Here is a 24018-nt window from a genome sequence, read left to right on the forward strand (position 1 = left end):
GTGGTATTTCTGCCGAAAACAACATCGTTTGAAATAGACATGTCTTCTTGTTTAGTCCTGTTAAATTTATTTCAGTGTGTAAAAATGCGTCCCGATTGTCCATAACCGAACTTTTAAAAATCTTATTTGAAGAGGAGAAAATGCTTATTTTCGAAATAAGTTGAATACCCATTAATGTCAAACATTCTGTCGATTGAGTATGATGCATTTCTGAAAGGTACTTGCAAAAACATCAAGACACTGACTTGATCTTCTATTGACATCAGAAACACTGAGAACAGGTGTAAAGATATGAGTAGGTCGCAATACGATACGTATCCCGGTATTTGAGTTGTATGATATAATGATAACTATCGCGATAATTGACTTTTCATATTATATAATATGTTTATGTTTTTAGTAAATTTCATCAGTGTTGTAAATAAGATCCGAGAAACATCGATGGCAATTTATATATCAAAACGTCTTAAATGGTTAAAATGCAGGCAATATTCCTAGAACCGAACTGATTTTTTTTTTTACTCAAACTTAATAAAACACGCACGCGCACACGCGCGCACACACACACACGCACACACACACACACACACACACACACACACACACACACGTATACATACATCGTATACATCGCGATACAGCTACCCGAAATGATGCATCGTATCGTGGACATCGGATCGCGACACGATACTGTATCGTCCTATCGTTAAAGCTCTGATGCACACAAATGAATAGTCTGATGCTGCATGGCATTATCATTTTATTCAAACGGCCACACACTTCCCATATCTACTGGGCGGGTAGACCGTGGGATCGAGGCCTGCTGAAGGCATGCATACGAGACCAGGCCTGCATGGACACAGGCCGTGGTAGTTCAACTTTTCTGCCGAGTGTTGTAAACGTAAACTACACCAGGGGGCGCTTTCCGTTTTGTAGCGGAGGCAGTAGTTGACCTCTACAGGAAACCCCAGCTGCCTCTTGCCAAAAGCTGGGGTAATCGAACAGCAGACGTGGGCCAGGTTGCCGCAGTCGGCGTTAGTTCGGCACTGCTTCAACGACGTCGGCTTCCAATCGTCCATCTGATATGATAAATACACAGATTTTAGAGACAGACACAGACAGACAGACGAGAGTTCGCTGCGATCACATACACTCAAGAAGCACTGTGAAAAAGGTGATAATACCATATGTTCACGAAGGATGAACATATCCTGCCCCACTGGTCACACCCGTCATAAGTATTAGCCCTAGGAAATTGCCTTTCTCCTATACACAAAGTATCTGGCAGTTATTCATAGGGCAAGTCTCCATCTTGTGAAAACATTCTTTGGACTCTGCCTTGTGTAGAAATATGATTTTGAATCGATTAGTGGGTTTGTCGTTTAGACTGACAGTATGAATTGATTTTAGTCCAATTATTAATGTAAACCTATTTATTCCTGTTTAACAATAATCGGTTTTGCGATTGGTCAATGACCGCTCCCACTCATTTCACAATACATGTATAACTATACACAAAGAAAAAAGTTAAGTAATTAGTACTGAAATAGCCCCATTCGTAAAAACTGCAAATTACGTGACGAATATGTCAAGAATGGTGTTCCATTGAAATAATAGGAGAGTACAATGACAACTGCGACATCCCACAACAGAACGAGATGCACGTCCATCATGCCACCCATGCTTTGCTCAAAATGCAGTATCAATACACTGCAATTGTTGCCATTTAACATCACTGTCTTGCATTGTTGAAGTTTAATCGTTGAATATGGCACGTCAACGGTTATCAGAGGCCCAAAGATGGCGTATTATTGGTATGCATGCGACCGGCATGACCTTCAAAAGTATAGGACGTCAATTGGGGTATCATTACACCATAATCAGCAGACCGATACGAAAACACGGGCGTACCAATGCTGTAAAGGATCTCCCACGGTCAGGGAGACCGCGCCTGACGTCGCACTATGAAAGACGCCCTTTAGCGTGGTGTTTGGCCTAGAGATGTTGGAATCAGAAGTCCTGGCGAAGAGTCCATTGGTCCGACGAAAGCCGGTTCCTGCACCATGTCACAGATGGCCGACTGAGAGTTTGGAGACATAAAAATGCTGTCTACACACCCAGGAACATACGACCTATGACCTTGTATGGTGGAGGTTCAGTAATGGTTTGGGGTTGCCTATCACATGATTGTAAGCTGGATCTTGTCACCACCCAAGGCAACCTCGTTGGTGATCGGTACATTCGTAACGTCCTGCAACCAATTGTTGTGCCGCATTTTGACAACCATCCACTCGCCACCAGACCTCTGTACATGGATGACAAAGCTAGGCCACATCGTTCCCGAGCAGTAACAGTTTTACTCCAAACTGAAGCTGTGACGACCCTGCCCTGGGCGGCCATGAGTCCTGACCTAAACCCGCTAGAGCATGTTTGGGTCATCTTGGGGCGTTGAGTACAGGCACTGACCCCACCTGTACAGACTCTGGCACAATTAGAGGCAGCTTTTCATCGAGAATGGCAGCAGTTGCCCATGCAGCAGATCAGACGACTTACTGGAGGGATGAGACGAAGGGTGGAAGCTGTCATCCGGGCACGTGGTGGGTTTACTCGTTATTGATGATTTGTGTCATGAATGTCATCTGTGAACTTCAAATGACATTTTTCATCATCAATCATGATGTTGACTTGTGTTTCTGACTGCACCTCCATACTTATTGTGCCTCAGTTTTTTGGCTCAAATACAGCATATTGGAATTCTTCTCAGAATCATGATTAAAATTTCAAAATTGGATACACTTGTTATGTTTTCTTACTGTCAAAGATGTATTCTTGCAAAACACATTTGTTTTTTCGAGGTTATGTTATCAGGCTTTCAACGCCAAACCTCGTAAGACAAGTCATTGTGAAAAATACAGGGGGTGCTTAACTTGTTTCTTTGTGTATATATAGTTAACGTGACAAACATTGAAAAATATATTTATTTATTTAAAATAAAAATAAATTTAAATAGGAATAAAAGAATAAAGAAAAGAAAAGAAACAAAAAACATATAAACATGCTAATGTAAGATTTAGAGGATTCTTAAAAGAGAAAAGAAAAAGAAAAAAGTCCGAGAAGAAATGGTTCTCATATTATAGAACAATGAGTAATTGCGCACGAAACGTTTGCTATTTATGATGAAATTCTGGACATATTTAAACATTTTAACAATATCTTGGCACTGGCGTAGCCGGAAAGGTGGAGTAGGGGTTTATATTTTCGGTCGCCTCAACGACTCGTAGACGGTGGTTGCGCCCAATAAACAGTCCTGGCTATGCCAATGTATCTTGATTACTTAAAAGTTCAATCATCTACAAATCAAATTATTAGCTCGAGATAGTGTTTGCTTTAAGATCTTTCAACGTCTTTTTTTTAAATATACTTTCTTATACTTACCATTTGTGACACCCAATAGCGTGTATAGATGTGTATTTTGTGCTGGGGTGTCGTTAAACATTGATTGATTGATTGATTGATTCATTCATTAATTCAACATCTTTTATTAGGTTAAATATCCATTCTTTATTATCACCTGAATCATAATTAATCGGCACCTCATTTCCAAAAATATCAAATTCTGCTAGAATTATAGTGCCAAGTGTATCGCATGCCGTCTGCCGTGTATACCTAATACCTATAATGGTAACATTAAACGATGAAACCGTATGATAGATCACACCCTCTCGTGACATAATTAAAAACGGGTAGATAAATATAGACAAAATGGATCTGAATATACTAACGTCGTGATCGTCTTTAACTGTAGAAAAAAAAAGAGGTACTTTAAAGGAAACATGACACGAGACCATATTATAGCTCATTTTAAAAGCAAAATGATATAAAAATAATATACAAATAACTTTATAACAATAAAATACGTGTAGTTAACTTAAAATGAAGAAATTACGCTAATCAGTATCAAAGTACGATTTATGCATATTTATTCGTGAGCGTTCGGGAAAAAAAGGGAAGTGACGTCAGAGCCGCTGTACTCTTCCATTGTTGTTAACTGTTTATATATGGAGTAAGGGGCTTACGATCTTTTCAGTCCAACAGTGCCGTTCTGCGCGGCCTTTGGGTGTAAAAATAAACAGTTTAAACGATCGGGATTGTCTTTTTATGGTTTTCCAAAGGATTGTATCCGAAGAAAGACGCGTGTATTTTATAGCAAAAGAAAAGATTGGACACCAACACCGCATAGTACTTTGGTGTCAGCCTATTTACAGCCCGGAGCCCGAACGTTACGCGGAGACAAAAACAGTACTCGGTTGCGAATGCCGAGGTGTACATTGTACATATTTGGCACAAAGATACACCTCAGCATGATGTATTTATATATGTTAAAACAAAAATGTAGAAATTTTTATTTATTTATTTTTTTGGAAAAAAAAATATTTTTCATGTTAGGGCTGTAGGCCTACATAACAAAATCTGTATTCACCGTCCGAAGAAGGAAACGTCAATAAGTAATTAAATATGGCATATACAAACATGGGATTTGGCATGAGGATACATCTCAGTACGATGTATTTAAATATGTTTTTAAAAAACGTGTAGAAAACAATAATAATTTTAAATAATGTTTTTAATCTTCGGGCGGAATACGTCACAAAAACGTTCCTCATCGCCCGAAGCCCCAAAGCAACACGAAGTTCAATACAAAATAAACCACTACTGTCGGTGTCGAAATAACTATTATGTTTCATCCACGGGCTGACTTGAGAATCGGAGTGTTGTTTTAGTTAATTGGTCCTTTCTTTCCGTGGCCTGCACATGTGATTCCTGATTGGCAGGTGTATATTGCAGGGTATCGACCAGGTAAGTGATTACCACGGTCTAGACATACGTACAAAATACGTGCCAGTTTTTTTAAGATCACAGGGTATTGTGGCGTAACCTGTCGCGACTATAGTACAATGTTAATGGACATTATCAGCCGCCCTGCTTCATTACTGTAAATAATGCTGTAAAACCCTTGATTAAGTAGACTTTCCCATCTAAAATTACAAAAGTGACCAATTACGTAGTACCAAAGAAAAGAAAATTATCACTTGGGTATCGTGAGTGGTCGTTTTTACTCTAACGCACCCTACCAATAGGCCTAATAATATGCTACTTTTTTTATGAGAGAAAAATACTATAACCCCATTTCGTTCTATTGATGCAAATAGAAATATATTTAGTTTAAAAGTTGATTATACTCTCAAGTCATTTATGTTGTTTTACAAGTCAGGTTAATGAAAGTGAAGCGCCTTGTCGTAAATTAGAGCGTTTGTTTACACTGTGCATACAGATTTCATTATGTACAGCCCGAAAAAAAAATGCGATATTTTCTAAAAAAAAAAAAAAAAAAAATGTTTGTCCTACATTTATATTTTTTTACATATTTAAATACATCATATCGAGGTGTATCTTTATGCTAAATATGAACAGTATACACCTCGGCATTAGCATCCGAGTTTTGGTTTTGTCTTCGGGTTACTTTCGGGCTCCGGGCTGTAAATTGGTCGACCGGTCTGGTCTGGCACCATCGGTTTCTCCACCCTCCGACTCGCTATCCGTTTTTTCTTCAGTATCACTGTTGTAAGTAAATGTGTGTCTTTCTTCATTTACTAACAGCTCATATTGATACGGCAAAACGTTTTGCGAACGAACACTCATTGTTTTGGTAAGCTGTGCAAGTCTTAGATTCTTTATGAGTGGTACGGACTAATGCTTTTAAGTGTAAGGCTTCAGATCAAGCGACGCGTCTCTGACGTCACGGACCTCGTGATTGCCCTGCTCATTAAAGATCAGCAATTTCTGCTAAGAGCTCGTATCTGGGTTTTTTTTTATGGAGATATTTTAAGTAATTAATTTTTTATAAAATTTTTTTTTAGGTGATTCAATTTATAATTAATTGTACATGGTTGGTGCCAAATATGGGTTACGTGACATCTTTCCTTTAACTGTCTCAAACTGTAGAGAAATAATGTACTTTAGGATAAATGAACCACACAATAACCACGTTTAGCGGGTCCGGGGAAATTAAGCTTTAATGGGTCTCCGGACGTGCTCCCACATCGATATGATTGATATGATAGGAGCACCGTTCAATATAGTTCCGGAAAAATAGGTTCCCATTAAAGGGACAGTCCTGAGTTTGCTGCCATTCTAAATTAAGCTTTAATGGGTCTCCGGACGTGCTCCCACATAGATATGATTGATATGATAGGAGCACCGTTCAATATAGTTCCGGAACAATAGGTTCCCATTAAAGGGACAGTCCTGAGTTTGCTGCCATTGTAAATTAAGCTTTAATGGGTCTCCGGACGTGCTCCCACATAGATATGATTGATATGATAGGAGCACCGTTCAATATAGTTCCGGAAAAATAGGTTCCCATTAAAGGGACAGTCCTGAGTTTGCTGCCATTCTAAATTAAGCTTTAATGGGTCTCCGGACGTGCTCCCACATAGATATGATTGATATGATAGGAGCACCGTTCAATATAGTTCCGGAAAAATAGGTTCCCATTAAAGGGACAGTCCTGAGTTTGCTGCCATTGTAAATTAAGCTTTAATGGGTCTCCGGACGTGCTCCCACATAGATATGATTGATATGATAGGAGCACCGTTCAATATAGTTCCGGAACAATAGGTTCCCATTAAAGGGACAGTCCCGAGTTTGCTGCCATTGTAAATTAAGCTTTAATGGATCTCCGGACGTGCTCCCACATAGATATGATTGATATGATAGGAGCACCGTTCAATATAGTTCCGGAACAATAGGTTCCCATTAAAGGGACAGTCCCGAGTTTGCTGCCATTGTAAATTAAGCTTTAATGGGTCTCCGGACGTGCTCCCACATAGATATGATTGATATGATAGGAGCACCGTTCAATATAGTTCCGGAAAAATAGGTTCCCATTAAAGGGACAGTCCTGAGTTTGCTGCCATTCTAAATTAAGCTTCTAAATTAAGCTTCTAAATTAAGCTTTAATGGGTCTCCGGACGTGCTCCCACATAGATATGATTGATATGATAGGAGCACCGTTCAATATAGTTCCGGAAAAATAGGTTCCCATTAAAGGGACAGTCCTGAGTTTGCTGCCATTCTAAATTAAGCTTTAATGGGTCTCCGGACGTGCTCCCACATAGATATGATTGATATGATAGGAGCACCGTTCAATATAGTTCCGGAACAATAGGTTCCCATTAAAGGGACAGTCCTGAGTTTGCTGCCATTCTAAATTAAGCTTTAATGGGTCTCCGGACGTGCTCCCACATAGATATGATTGATATGATAGGAGCACCGTTCAATATAGTTCCGGAAAAATAGGTTCCCATTAAAGGGACAGTCCTGAGTTTGCTGCCATTGTAAATTAAGCTTTAATGGATCTCCGGACGTGCTCCCACATAGATATGATTGATATGATAGGAGCACCGTTCAATATAGGTCCGGAAAAATAGGTTCCCATTAAAGGGACAGTCCTGAGTTTGCTGCCATTGTAAATTAAGCTTTAATGGGTCTCCGGACGTGCTCCCACATAGATATGATTGATATGATAGGAGCACCGTTCAATATAGGTCCGGAAAAATAGGTTCCCATTAAAGGGACAGTCCTGAGTTTGCTGCCATTCTAAATTAAGCTTTAATGGGTCTCCGGACGTGCTCCCACATAGATATGATTGATATGGTAGGAGCACCGTTTAATATAGTTCCGGAACAATAGGTTCCCATTAAAGGGACAGTCCTGAGTTTGCTGCCATTGTAAATTAAGCTTTAATGGGTCTCCGGACGTGCTCCCACATAGATATGATAGGAGCACCGTTCATATAGTGGAAAAATAGGAGCACCTGAGTTTGCTGCCATTCTTCAATATAGTTCCGGAAAATTAGGTTCCCATTAAAGGGACAGTCCTGAGTTTGCTGCCATTCTAAATTAAGCTTTAATGGGTCTCCGGACGTGCTCCCACATAGATATGATTGATATGATAGGAGCACCGTTCAATATAGTTCCGGAACAATAGGTTCCCATTAAAGGGACAGTCCTGAGTTTGCTGCCATTCTAAATTAAGCTTTAATGGGTCTCCGGACGTGCTCCCACATAGATATGATTGATATGATAGGAGCACCGTTCAATATAGTTCCGGAAAAATACGTTCCCATTAAAGGGACAGTCCTGAGTTTGCTGCCATTCTAAATTAAGCTTTAATGGGTCTCCGGACGTGCTCCCACATAGATATGATTGATATGATAGGAGCACCGTTCAATATAGTTCCGGAAAAATAGGTTCCCATTAAAGGGACAGTCCTGAGTTTGCTGCCATTCTAAATTAAGCTTTAATGGGTCTCCGGACGTGCTCCCACATAGATATGATTGATATGATAGGAGCACCGTTCAATATAGTTCCGGAACAATAGGTTCCCATTAAAGGGACAGTCCTGAGTTTGCTGCCATTCTAAATTAAGCTTTAATGGGTCTCCGGACGTGCTCCCACATAGATATGATTGATATGATAGGAGCACCGTTCAATATAGTTCCGGAAAAATAGGTTCCCATTAAAGGGACAGTCCTGAGTTTGCTGCCATTGTAAATTAAGCTTTAATGGGTCTCCGGACGTGCTCCCACATAGATATGATTGATATGATAGGAGCACCGTTCAATATAGTTCCGGAAAAATAGGTTCCCATTAAAGGGACAGTCCTGAGTTTGCTGCCATTGTAAATTAAGCTTTAATGGGTCTCCGGACGTGCTCCCACATAGATATGATTGATATGATAGGAGCACCGTTCAATATAGGTCCGGAAAAATAGGTTCCCATTAAAGGGACAGTCCTGAGTTTGCTGCCATTGTAAATTAAGCTTTAATGGGTCTCCGGACGTGCTCCCACATAGATATGATTGATATGATAGGAGCACCGTTCAATATAGTTCCGGAACAATAGGTTCCCATTAAAGGGACAGTCCTGAGTTTGCTGCCATTGTAAATTAAGCTTTAATGGGTCTCCGGACGTGCTCCCACATAGATATGATTGATATGATAGGAGCACCGTTCAATATAGTTCCGGAAAAATAGGTTCCCATTAAAGGGACAGTCCTGAGTTTGCTGCCATTCTAAATTAAGCTTTAATGGGTCTCCGGACGTGCTCCCACATAGATATGATTGATATGATAGGAGCACCGTTCAATATAGTTCCGGAACAATAGGTTCCCATTAAAGGGACAGTCCTGAGTTTGCTGCCATTCTAAATTAATCTCCTGCCCCGGACTTCGTCACTGGCGAAGTCAGAGGCTGAACCAGGGACGGGCGTGCCTGAACCTTCGTTGGATATAGGCACGTTAAAATAGTTCCCATCCCCATTGGAACTTAACTTATTAAATATATACATGCATTTTTTATTTCCATAACCGTTACTTCTCAGGGGTATGTGAAAAATGCATTAGAAACACAAGGATGACCAAAACAATTTCGGATGTACAGAAATGAGTAATCTAAACAATACTATTTTAGTAATGTCTGATTTCAGTTATTAAAAACGGTTCTAATATTTAAAAAATAGGCTGTAATGTTTAAAAACTAGGGTATGTCACATTTAATGTGTCTAGTAGTCGAAACGCGCCGACGTTGTTATCATTAATGCACGCCATTAACAACCATAGACATATTAAATCTTCCACAAATAGATTTCTGAATTTTTTTTTGAAAAAAAACGAAGAAAAAAGATAGCGATAATACATGTTTTAGAGATGTGTTTCTTTCACCTTATTTCTTTGCAACCTAATTAAATAGGTTACGGGCTACCTCAATATTGCATAATGGAGGCTTCCCCCAAAATATATATTAATTAATTTTTCTTCTGAGATGTAAATAGGGTCTATTACACCTTCTATCTTGATGGCCATTAAAAAACAAAAAAAGAGAAAAAAACATAATTTCGTTTACTTAGCAGAATATGTTGTAGTTTATTTTATTTAATTATTTTCTTCATTCTACGTTTAATTGGGCAAAAGGCAGCCCCCCACCCCCTCCTCCCCCCTTAAAAAATCGGAGCCCGTACGCCTTTGGCTTGATATTATCGAGGCGTGATGTGGGAACTGCGGACGTTCGACTGATATGGGTTCGAGTCCTATAGACGTCATGAGATAAACATTGTGAAACTAAACAGAATTGTATTATCATCTGAGCCTACGTTGTTTTAAAATATACGAACACAACCCTGACAACAATCATTAGTTTATCGTTATTGTATACATGTATGTGTATATGTGTGTTTGTTTATGTGTGTGTCTGTGTGTGTGTCTGTGTGTGTGTGTGCACGCGTGTGTGTCTGTGTGTGTGTGTGCACGCGTGTGTGTCTGTCTTTGTGTGTGTGTCTGTATGTGTGTGTTTGTGTGTGTGTGTCTGTCTGTGTGTGTCTCTCTCTCTCTCTCTCTCTCTCTCTCTCTCTGGGTGTTTTAATAAAATTAAGTTATAGCTGGTTTTTGTTTTTGTTTTGTTTTAATAACAATACAACTAGGTGGTTGACGCTTCCGTTTCTTTCCTAACTGAGTTTACATGAATCACTAATTAAAGTCAACTTTTCTCATGCCTGGAATCCAATTTTTAAAAATTAATTAAATTAGTTTATTTTCATTCGGCCGAAAAAATAAAATTACTTGTTTCCTATTACATGCTGGAAAAATATAGGGTAGGTAGGTAGGAAAAACATTTTATTTTGGAAAATAATTTTATTTATGGATATTAAATAAAGGTGTTGACTACCGGTATCCCAAATAACCTCTGCATGTATAGAAATGCATTATGCAAACCAACAATACCATTCATCAGAGTGTTTTTCCTAGAAATGAAGTAAGGCATGGTAAAGTGACGTTTTGGGGGCATATTTTATGTGCAGTTTTAAATATAAGGTTTTTTTTCTCCATTATACAATTTTCAAAAGGACAAAAACCGTATGGCCATTTTATTTTCTATATCTATTTCATAACTTAATTTAAAAAAAGGAAATATGTAGTACTATCCACATCGGTGTGTTTAAAGGCTTCTTTTTACATGGGCAACTTATAAATTTATAAAAGGCAAGGCATTTTAATTTTGAGGGCAACATGGTGCTAACCTATCTGTGGGAGAGTACATACGAAATACCCCTTGCTGTTTAATAGCAGGCAGAAGGTTTACTCTCATACTAACACTTAACTTCTGTACTGGTCCAGGACAGACTTGGTTGAACCTTAATTGGATAGAAACCAGTAAATAAGTTATAACAATTTTTTTTAATGAAAACTAAAAAGAAGTGTTCTATATTTATCTGTCCAACAATCACATTTTAAAAAAATGTTATGAATATTATCTTTCCTAGTGTATCTAAGAAATGGTAGACTTACCAATTTTATAATTTGCAATGTTAGTTTTATTCTGTATGCATCCAGTATTAAAGTACACACTTGGTTTGAAGCAATCAATTGGTCCAATGAATAGAAATGCAGTACAAATGCTCAGGATGCTCAAACGAATGTTGAAAAGTAAAGTTTGTTTTATTTAACGACGCCACTAGAGCACATTGATTTATCTTTAATATCATCGGCTATTGGACGTCAAACACATGGTCATTCTGACACTGTTTTTAGCGGAAACCCGCGAAGTTCCCAGTGACCACTTACAAAAATTAACGAAACGCATCGAGATCTTACTTACATATTTAATCATTTGATTTGGCAGTAAACTCCATCAGTATCGGTAAACATTCCCTCCCCATGTTTATCAGAAGGTCACTAAATTTCTACAAGGCCAGTTTGTCGCTGGAGTAAATCATTAAATATAGTTATTATTATTATTATTATTATTATTATTATTATTATTATTATTATTAATCGGAACACCTCGCTACGCTAGATCGGAAAAGATCGCATGTATTCGTGAAAACAATTAGAAGAAAACATTTCGTGGCTAACGGATCGCCAATAAAACTAAATTTGCGACAGTAAAACCACCGATATACGTCCGCAAATCGGAAAACACAGTAGGGTTATCCCCTAAATGACACCAAATTAGTGCTTGTGATAGTTTTGGAATGTTTTCGTGGAAATCGTTGTTATATTAAAGGGACACGCCCTAGTTGTTAACCATTACGCCGTTGTTTTTCGCTATTAAACCCATTTTTTCACAAATAAAATTGCACTTTATTTACCGTTTATTATTTAGAATATACATTTCCATTCACCTGAAGTGTTTTTTGGTAATCCTGGTAATCCTGGTGTTTGTAATACCACAAAATGCATTTTTCGTATTTCATAAAATGCCACGGGCCTCTGAGAAAAAACCGTTGAGCAGACAAGGTCTAATCTATTTTTAGAGGGGATATTCCCATTTCAATGTCACAGACGTTAGTATACCACGTGACCGTTATCATTTTAGTTCGGTTTGTTTTCTCGTGCACGGTTCGCGCAGTCAACATCCGATTTGTTGTCGTTTGCTTGTTGTTCATTTGTGAGATTTTTCTTCACAGTTCGTGAACATTTTCAGTAACAATAAAGTTCAGACAAGTAAGTATCTCAATACAAAACGTTACAAACCCTACCAATAATTTTGCTAAGTCTTACGATATCTGGAGAGGGGATACAACCAGGACAGAACAGTTGGAACATGTCCAGGAGAGGTGAAAGGAACGCACCCCAAGTCTGTGCGCACTCTGTGAAATTTGTCGTGACGTAGGCATTGTTGTGCTTCGAGCGACATCTACCGGTGACATCAGAACACTAACTTTCAAAATTATTTCAAGCAATTGGGACATGGGGATTCCCATGGTATTTATCGATATAAAACCTGCTGTTTCACTCCATTTGATAAAAACGTGATCTAAGTGTGTTACAGGTTTGTAGATTAACCAAATTATAATTTATTTTCGCTGGATGGAACTAGGGCGTACGGCTTTAAAAAAACATTTTTGGATATACAAAAAAAGTTTTAGGGTCGGCAGGTTCAAATTAGGGTCGGTCGGGTAACTGGAAACAAACAATATTTTATGATACGCCTTATTATTATTTTATGTAGTGCTGATTTGCCATGCGTGTGGGGATGATAAACTAATGTCGTTGTTTTTAAAACAAAAATATTCTGGGTTCTTAATCTGTGAAGCAGTTTACTGCGTGGAATATTATTTCTTGTAAAACGAAAACATATGTAACTTCCATATCAACGGCTCAGAGAAAATGAATGCGACCTGTTTTATGTGGGAAAAAACATAAGTTATGGGAAAAACAACAGCCGACTAGAATACGTGGGTTATCACATTAGACACATCGTCAAATACATATAATGTACCATTAGTTTCTTCATTTTACTAATGGAAAAACAACAACAACAACATTTCAGCCAATAAGTCGTGATGAGTGGATACATTAGACATACCTGGACAGAGCAGCAGCAAGCCACGAATAATAGACTCTGAAGGAGAAACTTCATGGTTTGTAATGACGTGGAGACATAAATCATCAAACTGCGATTATCGAGGTGGAGTACAGCTGGTTATATGCAATACATGGAAGCCAGTGGCGGATCCACAAATAAACCCAGTAGATGGCTTCTATCTATAGGGTGTACTATATCGGCCTCAGTGGTGTCATGGTTAAGCCATCGGACATAAGGCTGGTAGGTACAGGGTTCGCAGCCCGGTACCGGCTCCCACCCAGAGCGAGTTTTAACGACTCAATGGGTAGGTGTAAGACCATTACACCCTCTTCTCTTACTAACCACTAACAATTAACAACTAATAGATAGCTGAGATGTGTGCCCAGGACAGCGTGATTGAATCTTAATTGAATATAAGCACGAACATAAGTTGAAATGAAATGAAATGAAGCGACGAAACATAATTAGCGCCCCCTTGGAAAATTAATAAGAAATCTCGACACCGCTCTCTCTCTCTGTTCATACTGAAGCCTAACTTCATTACATTACATCGCATGTTACTTTACCTACAGTTGTACTTTATCTCACACTTGTCTGTGGTATTAGGTTCGATCCCCGTCCGCCCGCCCTCTCTCTCAAAACAAAACAAACTTTTAACTTTCTTTGGAAGGAAGGAATACTTCGCCTCCAGCTAGATTTGTGGAGCACCATTGGCGAATCCAGTGGTGTGTGTGTGTGTGTGTGTGGGGGGGGGGGGGGTCAAAGGGGTCCCGTGACACCCCTACGCTTTTTTGAAATGACTTTTTTTACTGACTGTTAAAAAAAAAAAAAAATCATCCACAATATACAGCACTAACTTGCCCAGAAATTGCCTCTCTGAGAATCTTTATTTCACAATTCTCCGGGGATCATGTCCCCGAACATCCCTACATCTCGTCCCCGTTGGAGGATCGGCTCATTATCTTCGACAAACTCAAAATGCCTTTTAAAAAATACTGGATCTGTCTCTGAGCACTATCTGAACCAGAACAATGTGGATGTCTTGCCGTGTTTCCGTGGCCAGCCAGCACAATCCCCAGATCTGTCGCCGTTTAAGTATGTGGACAATTGCTCGTACCTCCGACAACGCTCCAAGAAATGCGACAGACATGTCCACGGATATGGAGCACCACCTCATAAGACTGTAAGCAACGGACACTAGTGCACTTTGATTTATTAATCATTGGCTACTGGATTTCAAACATTTGGCAAGTTTGACTTGTAGTCTTCAGAAGAAACCCGCTAGATTTCTGCATCAACAGCAAGGGATATATTATATGCACTCTCACACAAACAACGGTCTTTGATATTCCAGTCGTGGAGCACTGGTTGGAATGGGATAAAAGCAATCAAAGAATGGGAGCACCAAGGAGGTTCGATCCTGCGACCAAAGCCCCTCAGGCGAGCGCCCTACCGATGGAGCTAGATCCCGCCCCACAGTGCTCATAAGCGTTAGTTAAATGTGAAGCAATATTTTCTATGACGATTAGTTAAATGTGAAGCAATATCTTCTACGACGATTAGTTAAATGTGAAGCAATATCTTCTACGACGATTAGTTAAATGTGAAGCAATATCTTCTGAGACGATTACTGAAATGTGAAGCAATATCTTCTAAGACGGTTAGTTAAACGTGAAGCAATGTCTTCTAAGACGATTAGTTAAATGTGAAGCAATATCTTCTGAGACGATTACTGAAATGTGAAGCAATATCTTCTAAGACGGTTAGTTAAACGTGAAGCAATGTCTTCTAAGACGATTAGTTAAATGTGAAGCAATATCTTCTGAGACGATTACTGAAATGTGAAGCAATATCTTCTAAGACGGTTAGTTAAACGTGAAGCAATATCTTCTAAGACGATTAGTTAAATGTGAAGCAATATCTTCTAAGACGGTTAGTTAAACGTGAAGCAATATCTTCTAAGACGATTAGTGAAATGTGAAGCAATGTCTTCTAAGACGATTAGTGAAATGTGAAGCAATATCTTCTAAGACGATATTCCGTAATTTGTCCTGAATATTCTCAAGCGGTTCACCCAGTGCGTCGCCATGGCAGGTATTCCATTTACAAGAATCAACTTTCGTTTATGAGATTAAAGAAGTAATTTACTTGTCTGTAAAGGACTTTGTTGCATCACAGGAAGTATTGGCGTCGAGTGCAACACTAGATGTACAGTCCATTAAAGGGACATTCCTGAGTTTGCTGCATGTTTCCGACTAACAAAATAATAAAATATTTCTACGATTAGGAAATAAAATGAAATTTAACATAGTACAAATATTAGAACGATCAGAAACACGTTTAATATACAGCCACTAATATTTTATGCAGAAAAATATATTTGATAAGGAATTACAATCGTTAAAATGTCTCTGTTAGTCAATGACATGTTAAAAATTGCAGCAAACTCAGGAATGTGCCTTTAATATATTATTGCTATGGCGTCACATGCTATAATCCGGCATCTGTTGTAATGTGTAAAAGGTCTTAAATGGACTATGCCTATTGACCAATCCATTATCAGTTTATATTGATAATAAATAGCGTTTAAATAGGTCTATGGAACTTTGATTGAATACAAGTGGGGGAATGCATTAAAACAGGTGTTATCGCCATTGGGAAACAATACCAGGAAAAAAGTGTTTATTTAACGACGCTCAAGTACATTGTTTAATTCACAGCTATTGTGTGTCGAACATGCGGTAATTAAGAAACCATGTCGAGAATAAATAAAGGTGAAATATTTTAACCATTAAGTGAATTAAATGCGGGGGACATGTCAAATTATAGAAGTACAGAACGACACGGGTTACAAGAGGATGTAATCTAAAACATCTAATAGCTCACTGGTTTTGAGACAAAACAAACAATAGTGAAACTGTTAAAAACGTTATTTTTTATTTTAAAAATGTGTGCACTCTAGAAAACATAGATTTTTATTGACTAAAGAGTAACTTGTAAGTTATATAGAGAATAATACACGAGTGGCCGTTAGATACCATTTATCTTACAACGAACTTTTTTAAAGTGTATCTAAAGAGCGAAAGCGAGTTGGATACTTTTGCTTGTTAGATACGTTTTTAAGCAACGAGTTGTAAGATAAATGGTATCTAACGGACACGAATGTATTATTCTATTTCTTACATATCCTCAAAAATAAGGTTTTAAGCAGATTTAGACACCTTTTTCGACTATAAGTTATTTACAGCTCTTGTGCTTGAAGATAACTTACGCGTCACAGACAAATGATTGTCAGGTTAACTATTTGTCACAGTGTAATCAATTTTAACCGTGCTGTTTTTTCATTGGATGGTATGGCATGGGTGACATGGTCATCACCTAGAAGCAGCCAGTCGTATGTCTTGAAATTGTTAACAAAGTTGAAACTTATGTTAACAAGTATGTGCTATAAAAAAATAACTAGTATTACATGATGCACGCATAACAATATTATTAATAAACTAGATGAGATATGATGGCTTACACGGGGCTCCCCCGTCCCTCCCTCCATTTCTAAAGATTGTTTGGGTGAATTGTGACCAGTGATGCACACAAAGATCGTGCAAGCGGTGAGTATTTAAAAAAAGAGATAAAAATAGCTACTGGCCCGTAACTAATTTCGTTGAGTGTGTGTATATATATAAATATGTATATGTATATGTATATGTATATGTATATGTATATGTATATGTATATATATATATATATATATATATATGTATGTATGTATGTATGTATGTATATATATATATATATATATGTATATATATAGTCAAACTTGGTATAACGGGCACCTCTATATAACGGCCACCTGCCCATAACGGCCACCCAGAACCCACCCCAACGCATTTCTTTCTTTATTTGACCTCTCTAGAGCGGCCACCTGCCCAACGCGGCCAGCGGCCACTATTTTTCAGCAAAAATTAGGTCTGAACCTGCATTAGCGGCCACAATATCCCCCCCCCCCTCCATTTTTTTTCAAATTCTTCCCACCATATATAATCGTACAGCGATTTAGTTCCCGATAAATCCCATCGTTTTCTGCAGTGCCGCCATTGTTGTGTCACGTGACCGGAAAGTTTGGCGATTTGATTCGACTCAACAAATAATAAATTATTTTGATGTCATCATATGATGTTATTGTCGTAAACAAATATACATTTACTAATACTAAGCATTATTTTAATCCTTTTGTTAATTTGGTAAATGTCAACAGCTGTTCGGTTCCGGCGCTTGTATAATTTGCATTCGTTAGTTCAGCTCAATCGTTACTCGATAATCGTTACTTCTCATTGGCTGTAGTCTACGAAAGCAGAATGTATTACAGTATCTAAGTTGTTGCGGTATTATCAAAGGCATTTATAATCAAGGTGTCTGAGTAGTTCCTACCGTTAACTGGTCATGATTGTTGTTCACAAGCAGTTTGCACCAAGCGGCAAACATTAATGGATTTAGTTCAGCCGGTATGCTTTGGCAACTCGCGACCGTTGTTTACCAAAATTGTTTTGTTTGCGGTTCACGACGTAATCCCAATGCAAGTACCGTACCAACGGATTAGCGGCAACATAAAACTAATAATGAGTAGAACATGTCACTTAAGTAATACATCCCAATTAAATAAAAGTAAATTTCAGTTTTGTTTTATTTATTTATGAACACCCTCCCGCCCCGGAATCGACAACTGGCGATGTCAGAGGCTGAATCCGGGGTGGGCGTGCCTGAACCCTCGTGGATAGGGGCACGTAAATACAGTCACCCATACCCATATTTATGAACAAACTATCAAACAAAATGCCACCGAAAAATCGTTCTGCCTTAACTTTAGAACAACGAGTAGAAGTTATCAGGATGTCCGAGAAAGAACGTTTAAGTGTTAGAAAGATGGCAGAGCAATTTGGAGTGGGTCGTATTCATATTAATATGAAAGTGCTTAATTCTGTGACAAATGCATTCCAAACTAGAGACGTTTAAAGAACATTTTTTTTATATTTAATGTGACAGTGCTTAATTTATTATTATTGGTAAATTATATTGATTGAAAGTGCTTATTTTATTATATTAAATGATATGGAGGCAAACGTTCAAAATGTTTTAATAAATACAATTACATGTACTTTTGTTGTTTTATATTGTTTTTCTTTTCTTGAGGGTATTGGAATTAACAAAGGAACTCAAACTGTTACAACAGTTAATAATAAGATTTTATAGAGAAATAAATTAGGGTTTCGATTGATTATTTTGGGACCTCTATATAAAGACCACCTGTCCATAACGGCCACTTTCTGTTGGTCCCTTGAGTGGTTATTATATACAAGTTCGACTATGTATATATATATAGCTTAATATCTTAAAATCAAATGTTTTGCCTCCCAAAAATCCTTTTAAACAGCTTTACAAATATCTAAATTATCAGTACTGAACATTTCTGCGTGTTTACTTTCGTGTTAAATTAATTAACTACATATTTTATTTAAGAAAAAAAATTCTGACTTCCATTAATCAAAGTGCTAATAGTTATTACTTCTTAATCTTTTCTCTTTGCTACAGTTAAACCCCACGAATTAGAACAAAGATACAGAACAATCAAGCTGTTGTTGACAGACGAATGTTTCACATTTCATGTGCGACTTTACCGAAACCAAAAATTTAATTACATAAATGGAACCTTTTTAGCTTATTAGCTTAAAGGTATTTTATCTTCTTATAGCGGTACATTGTGTTGTATTTCTGGCTGTAGCCTTGATTCTTGTATGAAGTAACAATATCTTCACAATTAGTGGCCAGAAATCCATATATATATATATATATGTTTTTAAAAATAGAAATAATATGAAAAATTCGTTTACAGATGGAAATCAAAACGTGTGGAAGAGAAATGACCTTAAAGGGACATTCCTGAGTTTGCTGCAATTTTTAAGATGTCATTAACTAACAGAGACTTTTTACCGATTGTAATTGCATATCAAATATATTTTTTCGTAATAAAATATTAGTGGCTGTATATTAAACGTGTTTCTGATTGTTCTAATATTTGAACTATGTCAAATTTCATTTTATTTCCTGAAATATTTTTTTTGGTACGTACGAAATTATTTGAAGACAAAATCCAGTTTGGGCTTCTTACAAATATTAAGACGACCAGAAACACATTGAATATACAGACACTGATATTATAAACAAGAAAATATATATAATATGAAAGTTTAATCGTAGAAATATTTTATTAGTCGGAAACATGCAGCAAATTCAGGAATGTCCCTTTAATTTTTTTTTTTAATTTTTTTTTTTTTGTAAATTGATAAAAAAAGAGTGTTTACTGAAAATACTCGTGTTATGATCAACAAAAATAACATCTTCCCGCGATGCGCATATTGAAAAATAATTAACTTCATATTTATCGTATCACTGATATATTCATATTAGTCCATTTGATGTTTGAGGACATCAATACGTACATAATTACTGATCGTAGCCGTAGGATGACAAAATAAAAATAAACAACGACGATTATTCGTGATCACGGTTAATTTATTAACTGACAAAAGGGACTCATTAAGAATGGCAATTTCATAAAATTAGCTTTATCCTTTGATCTCTGTTTATGTGTTGATAGTAATTATTTATTTTCCTACTTCTTTTCAACGAAGTTTCAAGGACGTCGTTGAGAGTGTGCTCAAAATTACCAGTAGTACACGATATTACCGGCATACTGATATATTAGGGTTCACTGGTATACATCGGGTGCCCCCTCCAACCCCCCCCCACAAAACCCCCCCCCCAAAAACCCCCAAAACCCCCAACATCAAACCCCCCAATCCCCCAAAAACCCACCCCCAAAACCCAACCAAACAACAACAAAACCCAACCAAACAACAAAAAACCCAAAACAACAACAACAACAAAAAACAAAACAAAATCAAAACAATACCGATAACCGTATTGAATATAGGATTATTTTAAAAGTATGAGGGGTGTAACTTTGATATTTCACGCCCATTACTATATGGATATTGTCCACATTCAGAGAAAATTGTAAGGCCAAGCAACAAGAGCCGGTGTAAACGGAATGCAAGTCCGTAGGAATAGTTGTCTGGCCGCAATTAGTCTCCTAGGAATGCAGGTCCTAGGTCTAATATACCTAGGAATGCAAGTCCTAGGACTTACGTTCCTTAGAAATACTGGTCTGACTGCCAGGCTATTAAGTCCGGGTCTGACTTGCATTCCTGGACAATCAAAATTTAAGTCCGGTGGTACATATAAAGAATAAATTATAAATGTAATCAAACTGAAAAACAGTTTCCTTTCTGGTTTATTTAATTAACTTGGGATACTGGCGCCTCTCCTTATTTAAATATTTTCTATTTATTCCAATATTTTCCATTTATATCATTTGCAAGAGTATGTACACATTTTGTTGACCTTATTACACGAGCAAAACCAAGGTCTTTATTCATTGCGTGTTGTTCCAACTAATAAATGTTTAAACATTTAAAAGTAACTCGAACAGATTTTCCATAATTCGAAGCATGTATTAGTACTCGCAGATAAGTATAACTTGCCCATCTGATATACCAACACAATTATCTGTTAGACATTATATACTGGTATAATAATAAAAAAAAATAATAATAATAATTCAACTATAAAAATGTGATATTTGCGTTATATAAATTATCTTATTACATGTATATAATTTTTAAGTTTGTGTCTTTTTGTCAATAATGTTGCAGGCGCGTGTACATAGGGTGTGGGGTAGGGGGGGGGGGGGTCTAAACGCCCCTCTTCAAAACAAATTTCTACCTGCCACAGTCTAGACCTCCCCCCTGCATAATTTACTGAACATGTGTCTGCTTCGTCAATTTTGCTCATTTTCAAAAATTAATTGGGTCTAACATATGACATATCAGACTCTGGGCTCTGTGATATCTTAGTCCCAACCAACCATACCATCAATAACAAAGTATGTTAAATGGTTATCATTAAGGTTTATCAATTAATAGAAATAGTGGGTTTTAGCAGCTCAATGGGCCACTACACCGACTAAGACAAAACAGTAACCGCTGAACAATTATCATACTTTCAATAATATGCACACACAATTTACAAAGATACTTTTAAACAGACTAACTACTCATGACACTTTTACACCTGACAGTTTTGGTCACAATAGGCATTCAGGCTCCCTTTTTGGGAGTAGGGGTGGGGTGGGAACAGGCTGATTTTTATTGCCCGAATGAAACGAAAATGTCCGAATCTGGAGCACAACAAATCAGTCTGCATTTTTACATGGATTACAACTAATATTGTGAGTAGAATGATGGAAATACATGGTGAAGATTTCATGCCAGCTCATTTTGCCCGAAAGTGTCCATTGACCCCCCAACACTGGGGGAGTACCCCCCCCCCCGACCCCACCTCCACCCAGTCTCGAACGCTTATGATGTTCCTAACGGCCAGATATAACAATACAGAGATCCTTTCCCCAACTCGTCTCTTATGCTTATGATGGTCAAAACTGCCATAAGACAGTTAGTGATAATTAATTTCAAGTGTTTTGATGCTATTTTTAATTGTTCATCAGTAAAAGGTAACTTTTCATGCGTATTATTCCTGATATTTTTATATTGTAGTAGGGCCTAACTGGTCATTATAATACTAGTTATTAGTACTAACTATTAGAACTAAGTACAGTTTTCAAAGTTTTATTTCAGGGATTTTCATGAATCATATATATGTAATAAGCAAAATATAGGAAATAAATTCCAGAGAACTAGGAATACTAGGATTGAAAGTCCTGTGGACCAGGAGTACCAGGAATAAAAGTCCCACGGACTTACATTCCTCGGAATGCACGTCCCACAGACTTAAATTCCTAGGAATACAAGTCCCACAGACTAGGATTCCGAGGAATGGAAGTCCGATCGGACAAAGATTAAAAAAATCACAAATAATCAGATTGTGATTTACCGTCAAAATATAAACTATGTTGGTATATACAGAAATTGTCGTTTGCTGTTCGCCAAATGTTAAGTTGTTTGGAGTTACCAGTTTTCATATATATATATTTAAAACAATTTTGGGCTACATATTGTTTTTTAGATATATATTTTTACGTGTTGAACACATGAACACATAGCCTACTTTATATCTGTAGTTGCATTATATATACATATGGAAATTAATTAAGCAACACCCGTATTTGCTCAGACTGAGCGACTTTAATGAACTGGTGCATGAAATGTGTCAAAGATTTCCATACCATATGCAATTTTCAGTGAACAGAAAAGGATGAGGAGAAACAAAGCCAATAATACCATGACATAATGTGGTTTATTTGAAGATGGTACAGATTTGGAAAATGTCTTTCATTCAAAAACATTACGAATTTCACTGTTGTTGCACAGACTTAACTGCCAGTACCATGCACACATCTGGTTCACGGAATTGAAGAATAATTATCAGTACCTCGTGTAACCTCCCTGCACACGAACAACTGCTTCAAGGCGCCTCCTCATTCCTTGGATCAGTCTCTGGATTTGATTTTGAGGAATCCTGTTCCAATCCTCATGCAAAGCAGCAGTCAATTCATTGAGAGTCTCGACAGGTGGGTCTCTCTGTCGAACACAACGGCCTAAAATGTCCCACAGATGCTCAATGGGATTGAGATCTGGACTCATGGCTGGCCATGGAATGGTCTCAACAGCATTCTGTTGCGAGAACTGGGTGACAGCACGTGCTCTGTGAGGCCTGGCATTCTCATCCATGAAGATGGGTCTTGTGGCTAGAGGATGATTATCAAAATGGGGACAAGAGCTCTCTCAAGGATCTCCTGTTGATACCGAGGCCCATTAAGGTTACCACGAATGGTGATAAGGTCCATCTTGCAACCCAAGGAAATGCACCCCCATACCATGACTGACCCTCCCCCAAAGGGAAGCGTCTCCTGGATATTGCGGGGAACCATGGCTGTGTTCCTTTGTCTCCAGACACGTGTACGACCATCTACCATATGCAATAAGAAACGACTTCATCGGAAAAGTGAACCCTCCGCCATGATGCAATGTTCCAGCGAACACGTTGATTACACCAGGCAAGTCGTACTGCTTTGTGCGCTTGATGGGTCTTCTGGCTCTGTATCCTGCTGCTTTCAGCCGATTCCTGACGGTCCTGTAGGAAATGGCTCTCCCTGGTAACCACTGTTGTTTTAAAGATGTGCTTGAGTCCCATGAACGGCTCCTAACAAGTCTCAACAATCTTCTATCCTCTCTTATTGTTGTCTTACGGGGTCTGCCAGGTCTTGGACGATCTTTAACATCATTGGTAGCCCTGTGTTTGTTCAACAGTCTTGAAATAATGGAAATATTGCGCCCAAGTTGACGTCCAATTTGTCTGAGGGACATTCCTGCATTTCTCATGCCAATAATTTGCCACCTTGTCGCCTCTGACAATTTACGACGTGCCATGACAATTATGGTACTGAATATTCAGTGCAAATTGACAGGAGAGAGTGTGACATGTAAACATTACAAACTTGATTTCAACACTGTTGATGG

The 24018-nt window shown here is 37.9% G+C and overlaps 1 protein-coding gene across 1 annotated transcript; it reads right to left on the reverse strand.

Annotated features, from left to right (window-relative positions):
- Positions 1-743: 743 nt before the first annotated feature.
- On the reverse strand, positions 744-13566 carry LOC121385620. The gene is made up of 2 exons (XM_041516408.1): positions 13427-13566; positions 744-1079 (listed from the first exon to the last, which is right to left on the reverse strand). The coding sequence occupies exons 1-2, from the start codon at positions 13508-13510 to the stop codon at positions 765-767; spliced, it is 399 nt and encodes a 132-aa protein (XP_041372342.1). The 5' UTR covers positions 13511-13566; the 3' UTR covers positions 744-764.
- Between the last annotated feature and the right edge of the window lie 10452 nt (positions 13567-24018).

The sequence above is a fragment of the Gigantopelta aegis genome, chromosome 1 (genome assembly GCF_016097555.1).
Source record: "Gigantopelta aegis isolate Gae_Host chromosome 1, Gae_host_genome, whole genome shotgun sequence".
In the NCBI taxonomy this organism is placed as follows: domain Eukaryota; kingdom Metazoa; phylum Mollusca; class Gastropoda; order Neomphalida; family Peltospiridae; genus Gigantopelta; species Gigantopelta aegis.